We start from the raw sequence: 26,401 nt of genomic DNA on the forward strand, positions 1-26,401 counted from the left end.
AAGCAGGATCTGAGCCGTGGGAAGGGAAGGAGAAGGTGCTCATCTCCTTAGGTTCGCCTCTCCGGTGTGTGCATGTAAGCAGAGTGGAGCAAGAAACTGGGCCCCTGAGAAAACACAAATGCTTAAAGTCAGTTACTGAGTTCAAGAGATGCTCCTCCTGTGAGTTCTTAAGTGACTTGTGTTCCAGATTAGCTTCCCTATAAAGACTTGGGAGCTCTGTGGCACTTACTGAAGTGAGTGAGGGTCTGCAGTCAGATACTGATAAACAAGGCGAGTAACACCAATCCCAATCCCCAGTGCCTACAGCAGTGCCCGGCACATGCCAGTGCCCAGTGATATCTGTAGAATGAAGAGTGAACAGGTGTCACACTGACCTAGATGATGAGTGGGAAGAGCTTTGGTCTGCCTGATGGAGAAAGGCAGGGGACGGAGGTGCCCCTCAGGCTCTGGAGTTCTCCTGTGGCGGGAGGGGAATGAACTGCCCTGAAGGCATAGGGCAGACCTATGAAGAAGGCAAGCCCTATGTGGCACCCGAAAGCCCTCTTGTCTGCTGCTCTGGCTCACAAGCATCAGAGTGAGGAAATCAGGGTATCCTCACCCACCTTGCTCTCTGGAGGGCAGAAAGGGAAGAAACAGAGAAGATAGGCCCAGTTTACCTTTGTCTGGGTAGGGAGAAGGGGCATGCTTTTGCTCAGCTGTCCAGCTAGCTCTTCTCCCTCTATTAAGGCCATGGGAGAGTGAAGTCATCCCTAACAACTTGCTCCCTATCAGCCATACTAGAGGAATGCCATCACTCCCCACACTTTCCACTTGTGGGTGCCTGAGTTTGCACTTGGTTCTGTTCTGGTGGCTGTTGCTAATAGCTAAACTGAGGCCCCCACCTGTGCCAGTCTTCATTCCAGATACAAGAAACGTTGTTGGTTGGTGTCTCTGGAACTGGACCACAGGGAGCCATCCCTGGCCAGAGAGGTGACAAGCCAGAAGGCAAGAAGCCTAGCCTAAACAAACCCAGAAGTAGAAGACAGGAGAGAGCTGGGTGTCCCATACCTTAGGACATTACCAGTAAGCACCTGAGTTTGGAAACCTGTTGTGATAACTAACATTTCCAACTTCTTTTGAAACAGCGTGGAACTTTTCTGGTAAGAGCCACCAGTTGAGTAATCTGGGGTTTTCTAATCTCTCTGTTACTGTAGATCAACCTTCTGCCACAGAGCCTTCTGGATGAACAAACACATTGGGCAATTTCTTTCCTAAAGAAGGATGTTACCTCGCCCAAACCACACATCTCTTCATTACTGAGAACCAGAGAAACATTGAACTCTTACAAATATGCGTAAGTTTTTTCAACCGACAGAAAAAATGCAGAACAGTCATCATCAAAATGGAAATGATTACAGTTGACCCTTGAACAAAGTGGAGGTTGGGGGTGCCAACCCCTAGTGTGGCTGAAAATCCACATATAACATTTGACTCCCCCAAAACTTAATTACGAATAGCCTACTGTTGGCTGGAAGCCTTACTGATAGCTGTGAATAGCGGATTAACTCATATATTGTATGTCCTATGTATTCTATACTGTATTCTTACAGTAAACTAGGCTAGAGAAAAAAACGCCATTAAAAATCATAAGGAAGAGAAAGTATCTTTACTACTCATGAAGGGGAAGCGGATCACCATGAGGGTCTTCATCTTCATTGTCTTCACGTTGAGTAGGCTGGGAGGAGGAGGGGCGGGGGATTGTTGCTGTCTCGGGGTGGCAGCGGCAGAAGAGGCGGAGGAGGTGGAAGGGGAGGCCGGTGTAACTTTTATTGAAAAAACATTCTCCAATGAGTGCACCTGCGTAGTTCAAACCCGTGTTGTTCAAGGGTCAAGTGTAGTTACTTTCAAGAGATAGTTTCTGGATGTAATAAAACATGATTAATGAGTGCTCTGTGCCAATCCTGAAATGTCTGTGTTAAGATTCCAAAGGGTATGAAGGGGTTGGCGGTTCACTTTTCAGCAACAGACAAATACGGATGACCACGCCCGTGGTGGAGGTAACTGCTGAACGTCTTTCCTTTGAGCACTTTTCCTGCCAAGACTAGGTCGATCTTAAGAATCCTCTTCATGGGCAATTAGGGCAATTTTCCCGGCCAGCCTCTTTTCAGTGCTCAGGGAGGCTGCTGTGTTGTTCCCACTGAATGGTCAATGGGCCACGGGGTCCTGTCCTCTAACATGGATCATCAACCTCACCAAAGTTGCGAACCTCAGATTCTCACTCCAGGAATCTAGACTTGGAGAAGGAGACCATAGTTAGTTGGTGTGGGATACTTGAAATGGGAGAGCCAGGGAGAGCTGGGCTTAGGCGATGCTTTTTTTTTTTGAGACGGAGTCTTGCTCTATCACCAGGCTGGAGTGCAGTGGCGCAATCTTGGCTCACTGCAACCTCCGCCTCCTGGGTTCAAGCGATTCTTCCACCTCAGCCTCCTGAGTAGCTGGGACCACAGGCACGTGCCACCATGCCCAGCTATTTTTTGTATTTTTAGTAGAGACGAGGTTTCACCATGTTGGCCAGTATGGTCTCGATCTCTTGACCTTGTGATCCGCCCGCCTCGGCCTCCCAAAGTGCTGGGATTATAGGCATGAGCCACCGCGCCTGGCCAGGCGATGCTCTTTTACTATGCACATATCCAGGCAGGCAATGCTAGCCTGTTGGCCCTGAGGGGCAGTGCAAACTGCTCCTCAATGCATAAAGGACTGTTCCTCTCATGTGACAGGCAGCTCAGAGGTAGGTAGGTGCTGGCAGAGGTAAACAGCTCAAAGGCACCATTAAGGACCTAGGCTCTTCTGTCTTGACTGTGTTTTTTAGACATCAAGGTGTCTTCCTCTGGTGTTAAGATGCTACTGCTCCATGCTTAGCTCTTGGGTTCCAGGCAGGAGAAGAAGGGGCAGCATTAGTCCCATTTGTTCCTTTTATCAGAAATGCAAAAACTTTCCTAAAGGTCAAAAGAATCCCCAGATTTCTGTTTTTATCTTCTGCCAAAAGACTGCCTGTGGCCGCCTTAGCTTTAAGAGCTGGATGAGAATGTTTCCAGCTCTCCAGGGGAGGCGGCAAAAGAGAAGGGGCCAGCCCAGCAGGGTGTGCCTTGTGAGCACGGAGGGGTGCAGAGACAGGACAGTGTGAGGCACCAGGAGGCGGAGGGTGACTCTGCCCCTGTGTTCCCAGGTCTTTGTTCCAGTCCCTGTGAGGCCTGGCGGTACTTTCTGAGCCTCAGATCCATAAGGTAGACCTTTCCAATGTATCCCTCCCTTATCCTATGCTGGCTTTGGCGGGTGTCTGTTTCTGGTAGTTGTATGATCTCTAAGGTGCTTTCCCTGCCATGAGCAAACTAATCTACCCTACCTAACTTTACTATCTCCGCTGTCCCACCTGAATTAAAACTAGAACTTCCCACCACGGCAGAATAACTTCCCTTGCAGCCCTTTTCCGAGTCAGTGGTGCCCTGTGCACTCTCCTGGACTTGTGGGCAAGAAGGGGCTCACCTACTTCCTGCCCTGCTTTGCCCTCTTCAGACTATTCTTTCTTTTTTAAAAAATTTATTTTTCTTTTTTGTGGGTACATACAGGTGTATGTATTTGTGGCTATTCTTCCTTATCACTCAGTAACCCTAATGTCTATCCCTGAACATCACCCTCTTGTTTAACAATCCCTGGGTGCCCCATTCTTCCCTCTTAGCCTCTTTCTTGTCCTTCTCTATCCATCCAACTCACTCATTATAATCTTACTTATCTAAGTCCTGGTGCAAGGCCCCTTCCTCCAAGAAGCCATTTCCGGTCACTCCCGTCTGATGGCACTTGTTCCTCCTCACAGCCCCCGGCATGCTGCAGCTCTTCTGGGGCAGTGCTTGATAGTGGTCATTGTTAAGCTTCCTCTCTCGCTTCCCAGGTGATAACGCCTGTGCAGGCTGGCTCCCTGTATTTCACCCTTGTTTTGTCACCGCACTTGGCACTTGGCAGGCTTTCAGGAAATCTCTGCGGAAGGAGTGGAAACAGCATGGGACTGGGAAAAAGCACTGGACTAGAAGTAGGGTTTGCTTCTGGTTTGAGCTGCGAGGCACAATGTGGGTTGGCATGCATCACACGGCTGCCAGCATCACATGCCTCTTCTTCCATGCTGGCAGAGCCTGCTTTTGTTGAGATAAACACCCTCCACACGGGTCAGTGTTATGATGGAAGCAAGCCCAGTTCCCAGAGCCGGGGGTGAGTTCTGGTTGGTCTAACCCAATGCTTCTCAACCAAGGGCTGTTTTGTTCCCTAGGGGATATTTGTCCGTCTGACATTTTTTTTATGATCATGACTAGGTGGGATGCTACTGCCATCTAGTGGGGAAGGCCAGGGATGCTGCTGAAACACCGGGGCACAGGAGAGGGCCCCCTTCCACTTCCCAACAAAGAATTATCTAGCGCAAAATGTCAGTGGTGTCAAGAAACCTGATCAAACTAATCATAGTGGTTCCATTCTTCTGCCAATAACTGGTTTCAGCACGATGAGAAATGAAGTCGGTCTGGTTGGTAGCTGGGTTTGAAGGTGGAGTTAGAGACCTGAGAACTGAAACAAATACAACAAGCAAAGCGGGCTTCACTGTGAGTCAAAAACAGAGAAACTGTACTGAGCCCGTGCTGTGCAGCACACATGATCTAGTTCAGACCTCTGTAACACCAGTTACCTACATGCTTCATAATAAGACGTATGTGCTTCACGATAAGCCCAAGAGGTGACCTTCCAGTAACTCCGAATGGACTTACACGTCCCAGAGATAAAGTCACTGGTTCCTCCGGTAGCTCCCCTTTTTAAGGAATTCTGACCTATCCCCACAAGACTATCTATGGGCTAACTCCAGTCCCCAAGCCCCACAAGGACTCTCTCATGACTCCCCCATTTTGTGGAGCCCCACAGATCCTCTGGTGCCTTTCTTTGCTGCAGCAAGTTCAGTAAACCCAACTTACTGCCATTATTTTTCTTATGAATGTGTCCCTGGCTGCTTGCTGTGCGTGGGCATTAAGACTGGGCATGGAACACAATGCAGTGGGCTCACTGTTACAGATGGGGCATGTTTAAAGTGCCTTGAAGACAAAGAGGAAGAAGTTCTGCTTGGGAAACTGGGAGAAGAATTTTCAGCAAGGATACTTGAAGTGGCTCCTGAATGATAAAAATAATTAGCCAAGTGTTGGTGAAGCAGAGTGTATCTCAGGAAGAAGAAACCTCAAAGACAAAGGCAGCCCGGCCTGAGATTAGACACGGTAAACAATCCTGAGTGTCTGAAATGGGGGGGTGCGAGGCAAGACGGATAGTCCAGACAGGCAGGAAGGCGTCAGACCATACAGCACGTTGTTAACACTATCCTGGATTTAACAGCTCTACTATACTCAATGACACATACTGAAGTAAAATGTTGCCGAGGCCTGAATTATTACCTGGAATCTCTGCAGAACTGGATTTGCATAGCTCTCCACTTTCCTCAAGCTGGTTCTTCAGCTCTTTGAATGAATGAGTAAAAAACATTCACATGGAATTCTAGCGCCACCTGTCACGGAAAAAGGCAATGGCACGTTTCTATCAGGAAAGCCTCCAAGAAATTATTTCTTAACACTGCATTCTGAACGTAGCTTTTCCAGAGAGGATTCCTCGTGCCACTGGTAACAGGCTTTGATTTCTTCTGCCTGGTAACCCTCCCTGTCAATTCCTCCAGATTCGATTCCTCTTTCAATCCCTTTGCCTGTCAAATGCTCTCACAAGATCCAGTTCTTCCCCTTTGAAGCAATCACTACGTTTGATAATTTTACACGTCTATTTTATGATAATGATGATCTGGTTAAAGTCATCCTTCCCACTAGTTTAACTTCCACAAGGAGAGGCCTTGTCTGTGGTTCGCCCACTATCACCTCCCAGCACCTGTGAACATTTCTGGTTCACTACAATACTGTTGAAAGAAAGATGCCTCTTGATGCTTTCTCAGACTTTGTTAGTGATAATTTCTACTTCTACCTTGCCTTTACTTAAGGATAATCCTGTTTTTATTTTTAAAAATTATTTATTTTATTTTAACTTTTTAAAAGCCTACAGCACCCAGAATTCGCAGGCAGTCTCCCATCCAAGTACCAACCAGGCCCGACCCTGCTTAGCTTCCAAGATCAGACATGTTCAGGGTGGTATGGCAGTAGACAGGGGTAACGTTTAATATACTTTATCAAATGTCTGTTGTAACAGTCACAAAAAGATTTAATACTCAACAACAGGCCTTAACCAGAGGGAAACATTTTCTAGCCCAAGTTTTCCCCTTAACCGGGTCAGTCGGGGAAGGATGTAATTTTTTTTTTTTTTTTGAGGTGGAGTTTGGCTCTTGTTACCCAGGCTGGAGTGCAATGGCACGATCTCGGCTCACCGCAACCTCCGCCTCCTGGGTTCAGGCAATTCTCCTGCCTCAGCCTCCTGAGTAGCTGGGATTACAGGCACGCGCCACCGTGTCCAGCTAATTTTTTATATTTTTAGTAGAGACGGGGTTTCACCATGTTGACCAGGATGGTCTCGATCTCTTGACCTCGTGATCCACCCGCCTCGACCTCCCAAAGTGCTGGGATTACAGGCGTGAGCCACCGCGCCCGACCTCAGGCAGGGGATGACTTCGTTCCAAGGGTGTGAACGCGTTATTTTTGACGCTGCCTGTAAGAACGGTGTCCCTGACATTTAATAAACAGCGCCATCCTCTCAACGACAAAAGCGGCCAACATCTCGGGCCAGCAATTCCTAAGTGCGTCATGAGTATTCCCGTCCTCAGAAACGTGAGACGAAGGCGGCATGCGCAGGGGCTGGGCCGGGCGAGCCCGAGGTTGAATCACTCGTGTTCCGGCCCCCGGAGTCCGAGACACGCGGAGACCTCGGCAGCCCCAGGTGCTGGTTCTAAACAGGTTCCGAGCCGCGCCCCCAGGAGGTCACTATTCGCCGCCAAGAGCGCGGGAAACCGCCCGCCCATGAGGCCGGAAGGGGCGGGGACAGAGCTGCGGATTGGCCCCTGGGCGCAACCTCATTTCCGCGCGCCGGGGAGGGCGGGCCTGGCGCCTGAGCCGGCGCCGCTCAGTGCAGGTTGGCGGTGGGGGAGTTCGGGCGCCGGTACCATGAGCGAGGCGGACGGGCTGCGACAGCGCCGGCCCCTGCGGCCGCAGGTCGTCACGGACGATGATGGCCAGGCCCCGGAGGCTAAGGACGGCAGGTAGGCCGGACTCCCAGACCGGACGCTGAGCTGGGCCGCGAGGAGCGGAGGGCGACCCTGCTGGACAGCGGCGACGGCAGTAACAGTAACCTGGGGGGATGCGGTGCCGAGCGCGTTGTCAGTTACCTCTCGTTTAATCTCCAAGGAAAACTTGTTTTTCCGAGGAGGAAACGGGCTCCGACAAGCTGTATGCACCTGCCAGGTCCTTCAGGTTCGGGTGCACCCTGTGCCGGGTCTTCGCGTTGTCCTTGGCTCTCCGGGTCCGTTCCTGCGCCTTCCTTCCCCTCACTCTCGCCCCACCCTGCAGAGCGGTTGCTTCCTCGCCTTTCCTTCGCTCCCGTCCCGCCGTCCTTCCTTTGGCTCATCAGATCTCCCGGGAGGCAGCCACCTGGCCAGGGCCCTGCGTCTTCCTGCTCCCCCACTCGCACTTTCCTAAGGGGAGGAGGTCCCACGAGATCTGGGGTGATCTGGCGAAGAGATGGCTTCTACACTTGCTCTTTTGCACCTATGCCCGTCACGCTGCGTGACGAGACCTCACCGCGGTTCTTGGAAAGAGGAGAACAGAAGTGACATCGTAGGCATTTTTTTTTTTTTTGGTGAGAATTCACCCTTGCAGGTTTTTCCTGATAGGAATGGAGAAACATAGGAAACTGTAGTTGTTGACATCTAAGAAATGCCAGGTTTTGCCTTTTGGCTCCTCTCCCATCTTCCAGAATGTAAAAATGCTACATTTTGTTAGCTAAAAACTGAATCATGATCCATAAACCTAGATTTCAATATAAGGTACTTAAAATTCAATTTTCAATTTTGTGTCCTGAATTTTGTAACTTTGAAGTTTTAGGGAAGACTCAAGAGGTCCCGCAGACCAAGCTCGAAGTTGTGAAACTGATTGACTTATATTTGATAGAAATATCGGAAATATTTGTTCATCAGTAGTGTTCCAAGAGGTGGTGTGGTACATATGAATGAGAGGTGGTTTTTGCCTCTGTATACTGAGTTTATTGACTGATGATAAGAGGCACACATTTGAAGGAGAGCGATGGCAGGGAGGAGCATTTAGGCTCTAGAGAGGCAATTTAGAGAGAAGACTTTGCGGTGACAGTTGACTCCTTGGGCCAGTGGAAAGATCAGGAAGATGCTCCCATATATCCTGACCAACCATTCTGGGTTGCCCTGGACTGGGGTTTCCAAGGATGTGGAACTTTCAGTGCTAAACCTGGGCAAACGGAGAATCTGGTCACCCTGCTTATTGTGAATAAATCATCTGTTGATGAAGCCATTTAGAGTGGACATGCAAGAACTGGCAACCGTTTCCTACAGAAGTCTTAAAAACAAGGCATTTTTACCTGAGAAATGAAAGAGCAGTGGCCCGAGTTTGTCATTAGGTGCAGGGTGTTGAAAACCAGGGCATACAGCCCTCAACTCGCAAGTCGACTTGCTCACACTTCTGCCCCAGGGCAGAGAGGCAGATTTAATTGTGGTTTTTTTTTTTCATGTTCTGTGTGGGGATTTCTTCCTTAATGACTAAGTAAATATGATTCTGAAGTCATTTTTTACTGCCTGATCTTTTCCAATGTGCCTTTTATATTTGCATTTAGTTACTTTCTTGACTTCCCCGTCCATGAACATTGTTTCCATTTCCCTGTGTTTGTTCTTGTTTTTTAATCCCTTTTCTGTAGATCTGTAATGATCTCTTTCAAAGTGAGGTCTTGTTACCACCCTTCCTTTCTGCATTTATTATTGTAATATGGTAGCTGTTTTTCTTATTTTTCTTCTGCAGTTCTCTTCTTTTTCATTTCTTTTGTGGTCATTTCTATTAGTTCATGTAATAGTATTCTTGATTATCTTAAAAGTCGAGGGTTCAACATAAGCCAGGAAAGCCTGTGTATAGTGGGTGAAGTAAAGGAATCTAAATTAGGAAGTAAAAACATGAAACTGACTGTTAGGATAAACTTTAGCACTTTAGGTGTGCTAAATAGAATAAAGGAAACCTTGAAAGGAATATCACTAAATTGATGGAACTAAGACATAGATTTTAGCAGTGCAGAGGACCCCTAGCAATACGTTGGCTGGTCTCCCAACTTTTGGCATGAAAGTGGTGTTTGCTTTGTTTTGCTGATGAGATCATTGAGGTCTATGTGAGCAAGGTAGTTTATATGAAGTTACAGAGAATAGAGTTAAAAGAGAAATGAAAATGAATGGTGAAGGATAGAACTGGTAGCTGGACAATGAGAAGCGTATTTTTAAAATTATGCTTTGGAAATGAGATTTTATGCCAAAGCTCTTGAATTTCTGTATTCAGGTCCAGTGGAGAATTTGGTTGGTAAATTCTTGTATTCCTTGTGGAACACAGATGAGGTAAGCACTTTAACATCAGTGCAAGCTTATAGTTACTATTTGACATTGATTTCCCCAAATGCTTTAGAAACTTAACTGTACACTGTGGAACTATTCCTTTCCTTTTGGAACATAGTTCTATCTAGGAAGAGAACTGTTTAATGTCCATATATGACTGTTTAGGGGTGCAGAATGAATATATTGAGGATTTAATATATTTTACTACATTAAATTCCATATAATTCTGCTTTTTCAATAAATTTCTGAAGGATTTTAGTCTAATTAAAAGTCTCTACTAGGTCCATTTTCCTTTTTCCTCTTGGAGACTAAAGAGTAAGGCAGGCAGTGTGGAGAAATGGATGAGGCGTCCAGGAATTCATGAGGAGTCTGGCAGCGGGACTGTTTGTCTCAGTTCTGCCCCAGGTGTGTATTTTCAGGTGGCTTTTAAAACTTGTTTCTTCATTTCTTAATTTTTTCAATGACAAAATGATGAATCTAGGAGCCCCAGTTTAAAGGATTGTGAAAATGAACAAATTCAAGAATCTGTCAGTAAAAAAGATGGGTTGATGCAGTTTGACTTTCTCGAGTTCCAGGAATCACCTTGACACCTGAGGCTGCAGGTCCCCTATGAATTTGGGGCTAACAGGTTTTCCACAACAATCACAGGTGAATTTTTATCTCTTGGAGTCTGCTTGTTGGGACTTCAGTTCAGGACCCAAGGCCCTGATGTCCTTTGTGCAGAGTCAGAGCCTACCCTTCAAACTCCGCCAAATCGGCTGGTGACTCTACAGAAGATTTTGCAAATTGTGGGCTGGCCAACAGCAATTGTCAAATCCTGTTGCATCACTGTGGTTGTGCTCTTGCCTTTAGAGAGTGTAGGCAATTTCAGGGTGCAGATGTCCTCATGGAGACCGGCATCCCTTTCAAGAGAGTGGAGCAAACAAATTGATTTCTCAGACTGCATCTGGGAACTAAGTTGCCAACCTTCCTGGATGTGTCAGCACAGGATGGGAACCTGCAGTGCTTTGTCAGTGAAAATGGATAGGGATCGATATAGTGTCCTTTATTTAAGTTAAAATAAAGAGGGTAAGAGGGAGGCAGGCACCGAGAAAAGACAGAAGAATTGTAGTTGACTACGAGTTTGCAGGCAGCAACACTGCCAAAAAGTTAGTGAACCTTGGGCTAAAATAAGTGTGGTGCCCAGAGCAGGGGTCCAGGAGCTGTGGTTGCTTCATTTATATAACAAGCTAACTCCATTTCAAGTACTCAGGAACCACACATGGCTAGTGGCTATTGTATTTCTATCATTGCAGAAAGTTCTATTGGACAGTGCTACTCAAGGAGTTTTGTTTAAATTTAAGCTAGTATTTCTAATATGTGACTACAGAACTTTCCAGTGGAGGCTGGATCAGCTGGGGTTGGGGAGGTGTTGGTAAACTTTGACTGGGAAGGGAGCTGGATAGAGTTAGTGGTGTCCAGCTGCACATCAGGAATAACAGATGAAAAAGAGTTTGCAGGCCAACCCTGCACCTACCAAACCAGAATCTCTGGGTCTTGTTTAAGGTAGCTCAGGTCATCTTGACGTAGCCCATCCAGGAGTTGGCAGCCTTTGGGAACAGTAGACTGAGTGGCCTTTAAGAGAGTGTTACTGCTAGATCCCTGGCACTGGGACACAAATCTTTGTCCCTGGACTTTTGGCCTCCTTTCTGGCTGTAAGCACCATGGCTTTCATTCCTGGCTGGACTTTTTGTTTTATAAATAATTGAGCCTTTAACCATTGTGTGAAAGGGCAACCAGATATTTATACGGGGTGTCACCAGCTCTGAATCAGATTACCACATCAAGATTTTAAGAATGTAAGCTGCAGTGTGGTAAAGGAGAGGTCACAATGTTGGAATCCAGGGATCCCATCAGCTTCCTTTGCAGACAGGAACGTCCCTGTTGGACTCAGTACCTGAGTGCAGTGAGGGCAGCGCTCAGGGCCGGCAGCCACATCTTCACCATCCATCTTTCAGTGTGCTTGTCTCTCTTTGGGATTCACACTGTCAAAAACGTTTCTGTCATTTCCTTGTAACCAGCTCTGCTTTATTGTACAAGTACTTCATTTCTATTGTGTTGGAAGACTACGTCACTTAAAGAAAATCACCTGGGTTGAAGAGTATCCTAGCTACTGGAGTGGCAGTTTACATGGTGGAGTTACTGATTTTGTCTTTTTTTTTTTAAACATCTTTATTGAGATGTAATTTGCATACCATAAAATTAACGTACTTAAAATGTCCAAATCAGTGATTTTTAGTATAATCATCCGTTTTGCAATAATTACCACAATCTAAGTGTAGAACATTTTTGTCACTGTCAACTTTTTTTTTCAGTTGAGGTAAAATTCGCATAACAGATAATTAACCACTTTAAAGTACACAGTTCAGTGATATTTAGTGTATTTACAATGTTGAGCAACCACCAGCTCTCTCTGGTTTCAAAACTGTTTGATCAAGGTGTTTACCTTTTACCTATTAAGTAATCACTCCCATTTACCCCTCCCACACAAATGTTCTTCAGCAGATGAGTAGGGCAGGACATGGTCGCTCATGCCTGTAATCCTAGCACTTCGGGAGGCTGAGGCAGGAAGACTGCTTGAGGCCGGGAGTTCAAGACCAGCCTGGATAATGTAGCAAGACATTGTCTCTACAAAAAGTAAAACAATTTGCCAGACATGGTGGTACACACCTGTAGTCCTAGCTACTTGGGAGGCTGAGACAGGAGGATCACTTGAGCCCAGGAGTTTGAGATTACAGTGAGATATGATCATGCCACTGTACTCCAGCCTGGTGGACAGACTGAGACTGTGTCTTTATATTTAAAAAACAAAAAAACAGATGAATGGGCAGCAAGTTGTGGTATATACATATATAATCAACTGGTAACAGGAACTATGTATGGATACGTACTGCAGCTTAGGTGGGCCTAGAAAACACACTGAGTGAAAGAAGCTAGTCATGAGGGGTCATATATTGTGCGACTGCTTATATGAAATGCTTAGAATAGGCAAATCAACATGAGCTTTCACAGAGTTTTCACACTTTGGCTCTGAAGGGCTCTGGGTCTGGGCATCCTCCATTCCTTCCTCTTGCCCTTGGCAGGCAGTGCTCCTAATAGTGACCGCAGGCATACAGCCACATCTGGCTCTCAGTTGCGCTTTTCCAGCTCTTGTTGGCTGTGGGAAAGCCACTTGAGCCTTTCCCTGCCCACTTCCCTCATTTGTGAAGGAGAGAGATACCTAGTTGCGTCTGGTTGCCCACATCAAGCACATTTTATGGCATACTCTTATTTTCACTGTGTTTGCCATTCCTCTTTTCCTGGCCTTACTCCTTTCCCTGCTGTAGACCTCTCAGGTTGCACGAGCCTGCCTTTGTGTCAGGTCGTAGTTGGTCTGTGCTTTGTAGATGTTTTCATGCCTGTAGTTCTCATACCGTTGGCTGGTGTAAGTCAGTCCCATTAGAAGAAGATTATTTGGTCCTGGGGTTTGGAGACAGGACTGGGAGGGAGAGGTTGACCTGACTTTCCCCTGCATTCTCACCTGCCGTCTTCTAGGAGCCTGGGCTCTCGTGGCCTCTCCCTCGGTTGGGTATGTGGCATTTTATTTGGGTTTGTAGGGCCTGGACCACCACCTTTTCCACCTAATAAAAGGGGTAAGGACTGGCAATGTGGCATTTTACCTGGTCTCAGGTACGCGGTGAGCTGTGAACCCCTTATGAGTGAAGAAGAGGAAGTTAGGGACAAATTCATTTTTGGAAGCTTATTAGAAGAAAAATAGACATAAAATTCTCAGCAGCAAAAGGAAATGCCAAAGGAAGAAGGCAATGGTTAGCACTGCCCCTGGGGTTGTCCTGCTCTGGAGGAGAAAGCAGCGGTAGAAACCGGGCCTCGCCTTCAACACTCTGCTTGGGAATGTCCTTAGCTGGGTCCAGTGTCAGTGTTTAGAAGTTCTGCTTTCCACATAACTGCAGGATGCGATTCAGCCAAGGTTTCTGCCACTGTGTTACAGGATCCACTTTCCTCCAGTTTCCAAGCCCACGTTCCTGACAAACTTCCATACCCTCCCTAGCACTGCCAACAGTGTTCGCACCCAGTTAGGTTTCTCCAAGGTGATGTTTTTTTTCCTGCTTTGCTCCTCTCTTCCTTCTGAGCCCTCATGAGCAGAGTCTCTTAACATTCACAGTTTTACGACTGTGTTCAAGGGAATCTAGGCTTTCTCTGTGCTGCTCCTCAGAATTCTTCCATCCTTCACCCACAGCTCGATTCCAAAGCTGCTTCCACATTTTTAGATATTTGTAACAGGAGCACCCCACTTCCAGGTGCTGGAAACTAGTTTAACTAGAAAACTGTTGATTTTTATGGTTGCCATTAACAAATCACCACACAATGAGTGTCCTGAACAACACAAGTCTATCATATGCTATTTCTCTAGGTCAGAAGTCCTGGGCGGGTCTCACTGTGCTAAAGGTCAGGGTGTCAGTAGAGCTGTGTTTCTGGAGGCTCTGGGAGACTCGGTTTCCTGCCCACTCAGGTTGGTGGCAGAACCCAGCTGCTCTGCAGAGGTGCTGTCCAAAATGCGAGGGACACTTTGTGAAAGCTGCTTCCTCTTCTTCCCCTTGGTTTTTCCTTTGTCTTTATTTCCACCTACCCCAGTAGAAATAGAGGGATTTATTTTCTTTTCTGCATTATTTGTTTGTTAAAATCATGCACGTTCAGGAGGTTACGCTGCCTAACACCCCATTTCACACTGGGGGAAACTAGGTTTTGGAGTGGAGAAACTGGCCTGGAGTTGCCTGGCTGGTTGTTGGGAAAGAGGACTTGGCCTCCACGTTTCTACACCATACCCGGAACAGAGTTTAACATGTCTCAATGGCAGAAGGCCACACTTCTGTCAAAAATCAAACCCTGCCCCCTGAAATCAAGTCTGTTTTGTTAAGTGTGAGTCTTTATTTTTTCTTTGTCAACACTTTAATTTTTTTGATGGAAGAAAATAATTTTACCTTAGGAACTCATGATTTTATTCGTTTTAAGTTAGTATTTATATCAAGCATTTAGTAAATTTGAATTCAATTTATGTAAACAAATAATGATCCTATGATGTTTACTTAGTAGCAAGAGGCCAAATGTTTTTACTTGTTTACTGGATGAGAAATACTGTATGTGAAGATGGTTCTGGTCATTTGTCCAAATACTTCACCCAGGATTCCCAGGGAAGCTTTCAGATCTTCCCAAGGGTTTAGTAGTGATGACTTGGAATGCTAATTTTTTAGAGCCTGTGTGGATAACTGTCAGTATCTGTCAAACTTGTATTAGATTGAAGAGCTGGGAAGTCCTTTTGAATTCCTAAAAATAGGCTGGGAAAAATGACTGGGGAATTGGATCCTAAGGAAGTTGTTCTGCTTCCATTTCCTTCATGAATTTAGCACTCTCTTCTATCCGTGAGAATCTTAGGGCTGTGCAGTACTGAGTGTTGCTGCTTTGAATCCATGCACCAGGAAATTGTGGCTTTCGAGAATTACCCACCTTTTCTATGAATGAGTATGCACCATTTACATCATTAGAAGCCTTTTTTGCCATTACATTTTGTGCTCCTCAGTTCTTTGAGTTTGCCTTCTTTAAAACCCTGCTAGAGGATTCAAGATCTGGAAAGTAACTGATCCAAGGTAACCTACACAGGGGAAGCTGAAAGATTAAAAAAAAGAACAACAACAAAGGCGTGTTTGCCAATCCTAGCAAACAGTGCTAAAGTTTAATCACAGGCTAGAGGTCGGCCACCTTGCAGTGGGTAAACTAAATGAGCGTCCCTGCTCCTGCTGGGAGGGCTTTCGGACCAGCCAACCTTGTCACCGTCTGAGACTCAGCTGATTGCCTTTGTATCTTTTATTTCTGGCAGCTCCTTTAGCGGCAGAGTTTTCCGAGTGACCTTCTTGATGCTGGCTGTTTCTCTCACCGTTCCCCTGCTTGGAGCCATGATGCTGCTGGAATCTCCTATAGATCCACAGCCTGTCAGGTAGGCCGCCCTGCAGTCCTCAGGAGGGGTTGCTTGACAAAACGTAATAGGCTAAAATAATTTCCAAGGAAAGGAGGGTGCTGAAATCAGTCTGTTCCGAAAGGTAAGTTTGAGAAACAGTTTTGTGATTTCTTTAGTACCTGGGTTTTTATGCTGAATTAGATGTTACTCAGGAAATATGCCTGGTATTTCCCTGTCATTGTTAAAAACTGCATAAACCAAAAATAAAATTTCAAAATTAGAGAAGCTTAATAATCATTAGACACAGTCAACTGTAATTCATTTCAAGTAGCAAAAACACACACAAATGGAGCTTAAGTTACTCATTACAATTTTATAAGTAACTGATTTTCTAGAAAACCTATAATCAGTGTTATTTTTTTCCTAAGTTACCTTTCAGCAGTAGAGATCTATCAGTAATGCAGTCCATTATAACTTGAAAAAAGTAGCGTATATGTAGGGGCCCCTGAAATAGATTCGTGTTTGTAATTATAGTGGTACAGAGCCAGGCTCTTATCGATGTGATGATCTATGACTTCCATGTTGACCTAGTTGCAGGAGGGTTGTACAGTCTGGTTCAGTAATTTCCTGGTTCCCCTTGCAACTGCTGATGGGGTGAAGCCATCTGAAGCTTATTTTAAATGAATTAGTCCATGTAAGGCTTTAAAAACTTGAGACAAGAATCATATCTAGTTAAAGAGTGAATATAACATACTAACTAAATAATGTAAAGTTTTATCCATAAAAATTAAGGCTTTATATTGGATCTGATTCACTAAGAATATAGAGGACACGGTTCTGACCTTAGATTGACATGTGTAGCTGAGTCAATTTTTGTTGTTGGATTTAGGATAGTGAAGGCACAGGGTGCTGTAAACAGACAATTTGCTCATGTAAGATTGAGACTGGGTGAAGGGCTGGGAACTCTAGTCAGCCCCAAGAGTGTCAGCTGTGTAATTCCTGTTGTACCAGTGGGTCCTCAAACACGTTTTTCTGCCTGAGCCAGGCCTGAGGACATCCTGTCTCCGAAGCGGGGTTGGGGGGAGGTGTTGTGTGTTTCTAACCTTTCTCAATGGAGCAGGACGGCTCATTCTACCTAAAGATAAACTGATCTGGGCCTTCTTGGATAGTCCAGTTGGCTAAGGTAGGGGAGGGAACTATGTCCACAGTCAGGGATTAGAAGCTTGGGTTGTGGGGCAGGCCTTGGAAAGGGAGGCTGAGATTGAGCTTTGAGTTGGAGGGAGAGAGTGGAGCCTCAGTGAGTAAAGACCTTTGATCTCAGGAAAGATGAGTTTATGTGCAGAAAGAGTGGTGAAGAAATGCACTAGGAAGAGGGGTATGTAGCCCTGGCCGGACACTGAAGGCAGGCAGGGCCCACTGGGGATTGAAAGTTGTTTGTACAAAGTAAGTTCTGTTTGTGGAGTAAAAGATCCTGATGAGGAGGGAAAGGAAGAGAAGCGGTGGGACTGTCACAGCCAACAGGGGCCTCTTTCCTGGGCTCAGCTTTAGGGATGGCAGTGGGACTGTCACAGCCAACAGGCCTCTCTCCTGGGCTCAGCTTTAGGGATGGCAGTGGGACTGTCACAGCCAACAGGCCTCTCTCCTGGGCTCAGCTTTAGGGATGGCAGTGGGACCGTCACAGCCAACAGGGGCCTCTCTCCTGGGCTCAGCTTTAGGGATGGCAGTGGGACTGTCACAGCCAACAGGGGCCTCTCTCCTGGGCTCAGCTTTAGGGATGGCAGTGGGACTGTCACAGCCAACAGGGGCCTCTCTCCTGGGCTCAGCTTTAGGAATGGCAGTGGAACCGTCACAGCCGACAGGGGCCTTTCTCCTGGGCTCAGCTTTAGGGATGGCAGTGGAACCGTCACAGCCAACAGGCCTTGCTCCTGGGCTCAGCTTTAGGAATGGCAGTGGAACCGTCACAGCCGACAGGGGCCTCTCTCCTGGGCTCAGCTTTAGGAATGGCAGTGGAACCATTACAGCCAACAGGGGCCTCTCTCCTGGGCTCAGCTTTAGGAATGGCACACTCAGAATGGGAAGATAGATCCAAAATGCAGAGCAGAAGCAGAAGCCTGGTGTGTGACAGAGCTTGGTGTGTCTCACGCAAGTACATGTGGCTGTGACACAGGCTGTGCCCCATGCATGCCATCTCAGCAGGTGCTCACTCAGCTTCGGCCTCTCAGTCCATAGTCACTCTGTGGAAGGACATGGTTTCTCTGCAGAAGGGAGCAAAAATTTTATTTTTCATAAAAGGATATGGATGTTTCTAGTCACTGAGGAAAAATTAAAGTCAAATTTATGGTTAAAAAAATTAGAGCAGCATTTTGGAGGATGGATTTGGTTGCTATAATTTTAAAGACCAACAGGAAGGGTAATTCTACTGGCAGTTGAAAGTTGTGGTACTGTTAGAAGTACACATTTTACTACCAAGTGGAACTGTCAGACTGAGAGATATTAAAAAATAGCAACCTTTATGAGTGGTGTGGGACATCAACAGAAAATAGAAGCACTGTATAGAACTCAGGCGGGGCCCACATGAGACCTGCAGGGGAGGGAGAGAGCAGTGCCCTGCACCCTAGCTTCCTGTGTTAGAGACAGAGATGTGGGGACATCAGAGACCTGGTTCTCAGAAGTGCTTAGGAAAATCTTTGTGCGGTCTCTGGGCCACAGTGGGTCACATCTCTGCAGCTGAGAATCACTGCATCAGTGCAGGCGTCCTTCACCTGTGTCAGCCATCTGTGATCATACTGACACCCTGTTACTTTGTTCACATCTCCCCAGGTTGTCACAGGGATCTTGAAAGCCACTCTTTACATGCTATGGGAATCAAGATGTCACATATGGTGTGTCTGTGACAGCCCTCTGATCTTCCCAAAAGGAAGGGAAAGTGGTTTTGCAGGGCAGGTTTTTGGCAAAGCCCTGCAGCCTTCCTGGTGACTTTGTCCTCAAGTACTGAAACCAGCTTTGTAATAGTCTAGACTGGAAGAGCCACCACTCTTCTCTTAGTCCCCGCCACACTCCTGGTCTGGCTGTTATCTGATTTTTTGGAGATTTCTAAGTGTAGTCTAAGCTCTCACAGGAGTGGTTCAGCACCCTGGGTAGTCTCCCAAACACATGTCCATTAGCCAAGTGGCCATTCCTGCCCTGTCTGCTGGCCTGATCCTCTTGACCATCGTGACCCCATGCTACCCAGTGTGTAGAAGTGACTGAGGCTGGGCAGAAACTGGTAACTCTGCTTTTGTCATCGTAGCATGGCACCACTTGCCCCAGGTGTGGTTTCCCTTTCCTTCCTCTTTTGCTGTGAAGAGAGCTTTAAAGAAGCCCTTTTTGCTGTTGTCATAAATTTTTCCCCAGCCCTTAGCTCCTTCCTATTCTTGAACTCCCTGCTTTGCTGGAGGCAGGGGCAGGGGATAATTGGAAGATATTCCTCCCCACTTTGCTTCTCTTCAACAGTGCTCCTTGGGAGCCTTCTATGTGCCATGTTCCATGCCAGGTGCTGGGAATGCAGTAGAGAAAAACACAGAAAGAAATCCCTGATCTCACGGAGTATATGCTGTAGTGGGGACAGACAGACCGTAAACATAAAAGAAGCAAATTACACAGTGCCTGAGAAGCTGGTATGTGCTAGGAGGAGCATGGAGCAGGGCAGGGGCCTGCGTTCAGGGGAGGTATTGGATATTCAGTTGGGTGGTCAGAGTGGGCCTCCTGGGGAGGGGAGGGTTGGTGTTCCAGGTGGAGCAAAGAGCTGGTGAGAAGGCACTGGTTAGGGAGGTGCTGGTGTAGTCAGGACCCCGCAGGGAGGGGCTGCTGTGGGGTATGCAGAAGGCACAAGAAGGGGAGGAGGGAAGAAGGTGCTGTGGCCAGACTCTGGTGCTCAGAGGCTTCCAGAACTTGGCTCTGGTGAGAGAGGCCATGGTGGGGCTCTGAGGAGAGGAAGGTCATGATCTGACCTGCTTGCTGGGTTGAGAGTAGGCTACAGGGGTCAAGGGAGGAAGCAGGTGCGATAGGATGGTGGCCCTGGCCAGGGTGGTAAGGAGGACATGGGGAGAAGGGGTTTAATGGTGTCTGTTCAAAGGAGCCTCAGCAGAACTTGATGGTTGGATTGGGAGGTGTGACATACTGGCATGTGGATGGGAAGGACAAGTAGAGGCAGGAGTTCCTGGAGCCGTGTCTGTGAGAAAGGCTCCAGGGCTCAGCTCAAGCCCCTGCTTCAGGGAGAGCCTGGTGGGCCCTGAGACTGTCGGTGGGAGGTGTGGAGTGCCCTGTGCTGGACCATGGGGTGGTGGCTGCAGTCCCAGGAAGGTCTCCCCTTGCTCCTTCCATCTTCTCTGTGAAGCACGAGGCTGGGCCATCAGGTGTGAAACGTGGGCACCGCTTGCCACCACATTAGGTGGACTCTGGTGGCTGTAGGGCTGTGTGAGTCACAGGGGTGAGGAGGTCCAGCTGCCCTGAGGCATTGGATGGGGTAGGGAGCTGGGGAGGCTGGAGGGTGGGTGGGCTCAGGCCCCAGGATGCTCTCAGGAGACAGGACTGATGAAGGCCTTGCATTAGCACATTTATGTTGTCATATATTTTTTGTACTGTGACATTTTATGACATCCTGAAACATTTTTTTCTTAACCCTTGTATTTATGGCAACTGGGGATGTTATTAGAAAGTGCTATCTTTATCAAAGAACTGAGACTAGGTCTTCTGTATACATTTTTTTTCACGTGTATTTATAGACAAATCTCTGGAATTGCATTATTTTGCAGCTTCAAAGAACCTCCCCTTTTGCTTGGTGTTCTACATCCAAATACGAAGTTGCAACAGGCAGAAAGGCTGTTTGAAAATCAGCTTATTGGACCGGAGTCCATAGCACATATTGGGGGTAAGTCTGAGCTGGGGCACCTTCCAGGCTGTCTGTTGTCTGAGGGGACAGGTTCTGTGGGAGCAGCCGCAGTGGCACACTGCCCCTGGACTGGGACCCTGCGCACCCTTCTTTTTTTTTTTTTCTTGAGATGGGGTCTTGCTCTGTCACCAGGCTGGAATGCAGTGGCACAATCTCAGCTCACTGCAACATCTGTTCCCTGGGTTCAAGCATTTCTTCCGCCTCAGCCTCCCGAGTAGCTGGGACCACAGGCACGTGCCACCACGCCCAGCTAATTTTTGTATTTTTAGTAGAGATGGGGTTTCACCATGTTGGTCAGGATGGCCTCGATCTCTTGACCTCGTGATCTGCCTGCCTCGGCCTTCCAAAGTGCTGGGATTACAGGTGTGAGCCACTGCGCCTGGCCCCTGTACACCCTTCTTAGCTGTGGCCATGGGGTTTGGTCCCAGACATCACGTGGGAGGGCCCTATGGGAGTGGCTCTTCCTGCTGGTCTCATCTGTCTGGATTACATGCCATTTTGGCACTGGGTGATTCTGAGTTCATCTCTTTGGAGCACTTTCTTGTGCTTAAATTGTTTTGAAAGGAAAAAGGCCAAATACAGATATTGATGTTGAGTTCGTTTATCAAAGTTAAATAGGTGTTTGACAGCACAGCATTTCTTAGTTCAGTTTGCTTTGTATAGATTTCACTGTGAAATGGAGACAAGTGGTTCTCATATTTCCACTGTTTTGTCTGTTTGAAAGCTCACTTTGATGGGTACCCTTAAGGGTAACCATCTGCATCACACTTGCCCACGCCTTAGAACTAGAATTAGGTTTGGTTCTAATATTTGCATCTCTAGCAACCTTGAATAAGGCATTTTCTGTTTGTTAAAATGAGAATTAAGCTTAGTATTGGAAAGGCACCGATAGTCACAGATAGTTTACAAACTTAATCTGGTGTGGACCTGCTGAGCAGCTTCTTTGGAAGTGCTGCTTGTTATTCTGAAACACACTGTTCTCCAGGCAGTGGCTTTGGATGTACGCACACAGGGTGCTTCCGTTGTGCTCCCAAGGCTGGTCACTGGCCTCTCTTCTAGTGGCATTTGACCAGCTTCTCTTGCCCGGCCCCTTCTATTTGTCACAGGCCCCAAGGGCTGGCCCATTTCTGCAGTTGTTGGTTTGTTTTCTTGGCTGTCAAAGTCAAAATTGTTTCAAGAAGAGTAAATGTCATGATAGAACTTAAAAAGACATTAGCATTGATTTGTAAATTTTATAAGTTTTAGCTTTTTTTGGTGAAAAATAAAATATTGCTGCTTAACACTGAAACTTAACAGCAGTTGAAGTGCAAACCAATGATTTTACTTCTCAAAGAGAACACTTTCCTGTCTTTTTCCTTTTCACTGGGATATCTGGGTTATGTTGGATAGTTTGGGTCTTTGCCCTCTCCTTATGAACTTTAGGATTAATTTGTCTGTATCTACAAAATAACTTGCTGGGATTTTGATTGGCATTGCATTGAATCTATAAATTAAGGTTGGGAAAAACTGACATCTTGACAATGTTGATTATTCCTGTTCATGAACATGGAATATCTCTCCATTTATTTAGTTACTTTCTTTCATCAGAATTTCGTAGTTTTCCTCATATAGACCTGTGCATATTATATTTATTCCTAAGTATGCCATTCTTTTGGATGCTAATGTACATAAATTGTGTCTTTAATTCCAAACTCCATTTGTTCATTGTTAGTATAAAAGAAGGTGAGTCAGTATCTTGCAGTATCCTGCAACCTTGCTGTAATTGCATATTAGTTCCGGGAGGGGTTTTTTTTGTTGTTGATTCTTTCAGATTTTCTTCCTAGACAGTTATGTCACTTGCACACAAAGATGATTTTATTTCTTTCTTCTCAGTTTGCATACCTTTTGTTTCCTTTTCATGTCTTGCATTAGCTAGGTCTTCCATTATGATGCTGAAAAGGAATGGTGATAAGGGACATCTTTGCCTTGTTCTTGATCTTAGCAGGAAGGCTTCTAGTTTGTCACCGATAAGTAAGATGTTTGATGTAGATTTTTTAAATAGATGTTCGTGATTAAGTTAAGAAAGTTTCCCTCTCTTCCCAGCTTGCTGAGAGTTTTTAATCATGAATGAGTGTTGGACGTTACTAGATGCTGTTGATATGATCATGTGATTATTCTTGTTTAGATTGTAGAAGTCTCTAACTGTGGTAGTGGGTTCTGTTTCTCCTTGCAGTTTCATCAGTTTTTGCCTCACATATTGGTGCTCTATTGTGAAGCATGTACACATTAAGGATTCTTATGTCTTTTTGAGGAATTGACCCGTTTGTCATTGTGTGATGCTCCTCTTTATCCCTGATAACTTTCCTTGGTCTTAAGTCTTTTCTGTGTGAATTTAATACAGCTACCCTGGCTTGCTTTTGGTTAGTGTTAACATGACAGACTTTCTTCATCCCTTCACTTTTAATCTATGTGTCTTTATATTTAAAGTGGGTTTCTTGTATACAATATAGAGTTGGGTCTTGTTTTTTGAATCATTCTAGCAACGTCTGTCTTTCAGTTGGTGTATTTAAACCATTTATGTTTAAAGTGATTAGTGATATATTGGATTAATATCTACCGTATTTGTTACTGTTTTCTATTTTTGCCCTTATTCTTTGTTTCTATTTTTGCATTCTCCTCTTTTTCTATCGTTTGTAGTTTTAAACTGAGTATTTTATATGATTCCATTTTCTCTCCTTTCTTAGCATATCACTTATACTTCTTTTTTTTACTTTTTGTAGTGTTACCCTTGAGTTTGCAATATGCATTGGAAAACTATGAAATATTTTAAGAATTTGTATATCATCAGTGCCCAAGGGGCATGCTAGTCTTTTCTGTATTCTAATTTTAGTATATGTGCTGCTGAAGTAAGCACTTAATGTGCTGTAATTTTCTCCTAGAGGATTTCTGGCAGTTCTTCCCCTTTAGTCGGATACAATCAATGTCAGCAGCAGACATTGATCTGAGGTGAATATGAACTCATGCCCCTAAGTGCTAAGTGTCAGCTTGAGTGCTTCAGGACTGGAGAAAATCCTCACGGTTCTCATCACTGACTGGTATCTGCTGTACCCTTGCTCTTGAGTCAGGTTTCCTAGGGCCCTGGGAACTGCTTCCCTAGGGCCCCACAGTTTTATTGCTGTAAGTTTGAAGAATTTTTTGCTTTCCCAGAAATTGCATCTCCTTCATCTTCAGAATTGCCACTTCCTTTTGGGGGGCAGGGGGAACACATAAACAGGCCCTCTTGTAGGAGAAGGTGGCATAGTCACGGTTCTTAAGCTAACATTGCTCTTCCTCCTTTTTGTGTTTTTAAACAGATGTGATGTTTACTGGGACAGCAGATGGCCAGGTCGTAAAACTTGAAAATGGCGAAATAGAGACTATTGCCCGGTTTGGTTCAGGCCCATGCAGTAAGTTGGTGGTAATCCCCTGACATGTATCTCTTCCAGTCTTTCAGAAAGATGTCGGATTGCTCTGTGGAACTGCTTTTCCCTAGAATGCTTGTGGGGGAGAAAGAAACTCTGACCATCTAGCAGAAGGAACGTGACGTCACCATGAGCTCTTCATTTGCCTGGTAGACCCTGAGCCTCATGGTGCCTGATGGTCACCTGTAGTCCCCATTTTGCAGCTGGGCCGTGGCCGTGGCCCCTGCTTGGTACTGTGTGGGCCTCACCCCTCACCATTTTACCGGGGTCCCTGTTTATCTTTGCGGTAGTTCAGAGGCCAATAGGTGTTGTCAGCGTGCTGCTGTAGAAAAGCAGGTGACCTTGTCATTACTTGGATGTGTAACTGTTATTCTGCCTTGGTCACAGCAATTTCAGCCCTGTCATTCAAAGTGAGAATACCCTTAAGTCACTCAGATTTTGGAGAAGTAGAGTAGAAGACTCACTGTTTAAAACTGATAGTCTATAGACTTAATAGTGCCATTTTTTAATAGTTGGAATGTTTTTATCAAAATGATGCATTTTAATAAACACAACACAAAGGTACAAAGAAGAAAATAAAGATCACCTGCATCTTTTCAGATGTAATTGTTTTGAACATTTTAGTGAATGTCTTTTCAGACATCTTTCTGTTCATGGACATCCACACCCACACACAGTTTTATATGATGGAATTACACTCTACATCTGTTCTTTAACCTGCCTTTTTTTGTGCCATATTGTCAGTAAGCACCCTACAGTGAGCATCTCACAGTGAACACCCTGCAATAAGCATTTGCAGTGAGCACCCATGGTGAGCACCTACAATAGCACCTGGAATGAGCACCCATGATGAGCACCCCACGGTGAACATCCTGCAATAAACACCTGTAGTGAGCACCCCGCAGTGAACATCCTGCAATAAACACCTGTAGTGAGCACCCCGCAGTGAACACCCTGCAATAACCACTTGCAGTGAGCACCCTGCAGTGAACCCCCTGCAATAAGCACCTGCAGTGGGCACCCTGCAGTGAACACCCTGCAATAAGAACCTGCAGTGGGCACCCTGCAGTGAACATGCTGCAATAAACACCTGCAGTGAGCACCCCACAGTGAACACCCTGCAATAAGCACCTGCAGTGAGCACCCTGCAGTGAACATCCTGCAATAAACACCTGTAGTGAGCATCCCGCAGTGAACACCCTACAATAACCACCTGCAGTGAGCACCCTGCAGTGAACCCCCTGCAATAAGCACCTGCAGTGGACACCCTGCAGTGAACCCCCTGCAATAAGCACCTGCAGTGGGCACCTTGCAGTGAACATGCTGCAATAAACACCTGCAGTGAGCACCCCGCAGTGAACACCCTTCAATAAGCACCTGCAGTGAGCACCCTGCAGTGAACATCCTGCAATAAACACCTGTAGTGAGCATCCCGCAGTGAACACCCTGCAATAAGCACCTGCAGTGGGCACCCTGCAGTGAACATGCTGCAATGAACACCTGTAGTGAGCATCCCACAGTGAACACCCTGCAATAAGCACCTGCAGTGAGCACCCTGCAGTGAACATCCTGCAATAAACACCTGTAGTGAGCATCCCGCAGTGAACACCCTACAATAACCACCTGCAGTGAGCACCCTGCAGTGAACCCCCTGCAATAAGCACCTGCAGTGGGCACCCTGCAGTGAACCCCCTGCAATAAGCACCTGCAGTGGGCACCCTGCAGTGAACACCCTGCAATAAGCACCTTCAGTGAGCACCCTGCAGTGAACACCCTGCAGTAAGCATCTGCAGCGAGCACCCTATAATAAGCACCTGCAGTGAGCACCCTGCAGTGAACACCCTGCAATAAGCACCTGCAGTGAGCACCCCACAGTGAACACCCTGCAGTGAGCATCTGCAGCGAGCACCCTATAATAAGCACCTGCAGTGAGCACCCCGCAGTGAACACCATACAATAGACACCTGCAGTGAGCACTCTGCAGTGAACACCCTACAATAGACACCTGCAGTGAGCACCCTGCAGTGAACCCCCTGCAAAAAGCACCTGCAGTGAGCACCCCGCAGTGAACACCCTGCAATAAGCACCTACAGTGAGCACCCCTCAGTGAACACCCTGCAATAAGCACCTTCAGTGAGCACCCCGCAGTGAACACCCTGCAATAAGCACCTGCAGTGAGCACCCTGCAGTGAACACCCTGCAATAAGCACCTGCAGTGAGCACCCCTCAGTGAACACCCTGCAATAAGCACCTTCAGTGAGCACCCTGCAGTGAACACCCTGCAATAAGTATCTGCAATGAGCACCCCGCGGTGAACACCCTGCAATAAGCATCTGCAGTGAGCACCCCACGGTGAATACCCTGCAATAAACACCTGCAGTGAGCACCCTGCAGTGAACACCCTGCAATAAGCACCTGCAGTGAGTACCTGCAGGGCGGTT

The 26,401-nt window shown here is 46.5% G+C and overlaps 1 protein-coding gene and 1 non-coding gene across 2 annotated transcripts in view; one reads left to right on the plus strand and one right to left on the minus strand.

Annotated features, from left to right (window-relative positions):
• Positions 1 to 7,140: 7,140 nt before the first annotated feature.
• The window catches only part of APMAP (adipocyte plasma membrane associated protein), a 28,226-nt gene continuing 8,965 nt past the window's right edge, over positions 7,141 to 26,401 (plus strand). Inside the window, exons 1-4 of the mRNA XM_064374344.1 lie at positions 7,141 to 7,246; positions 15,513 to 15,629; positions 20,384 to 20,499; positions 23,853 to 23,945. Coding sequence (XP_064230414.1) covers positions 7,152 to 7,246; positions 15,513 to 15,629; positions 20,384 to 20,499; positions 23,853 to 23,945 — 421 coding nt within the window. The 5' untranslated portion in view covers positions 7,141 to 7,151. The remainder of the gene's footprint in view (positions 7,247 to 15,512; positions 15,630 to 20,383; positions 20,500 to 23,852; positions 23,946 to 26,401) is intronic.
• On the minus strand, positions 23,310 to 23,413 carry LOC135276387 (U6 spliceosomal RNA). The gene has a single exon (XR_010343924.1). It is a non-coding gene; the product is annotated as a U6 spliceosomal RNA (small nuclear RNA).

The sequence above is a fragment of the Aotus nancymaae genome, unplaced genomic scaffold (genome assembly GCF_030222135.1).
Source record: "Aotus nancymaae isolate 86718 unplaced genomic scaffold, 86718_ANA_hifiasm-v0.15.2.pri h1tg000001l, whole genome shotgun sequence".
NCBI classification, from domain to species: domain Eukaryota; kingdom Metazoa; phylum Chordata; class Mammalia; order Primates; family Aotidae; genus Aotus; species Aotus nancymaae.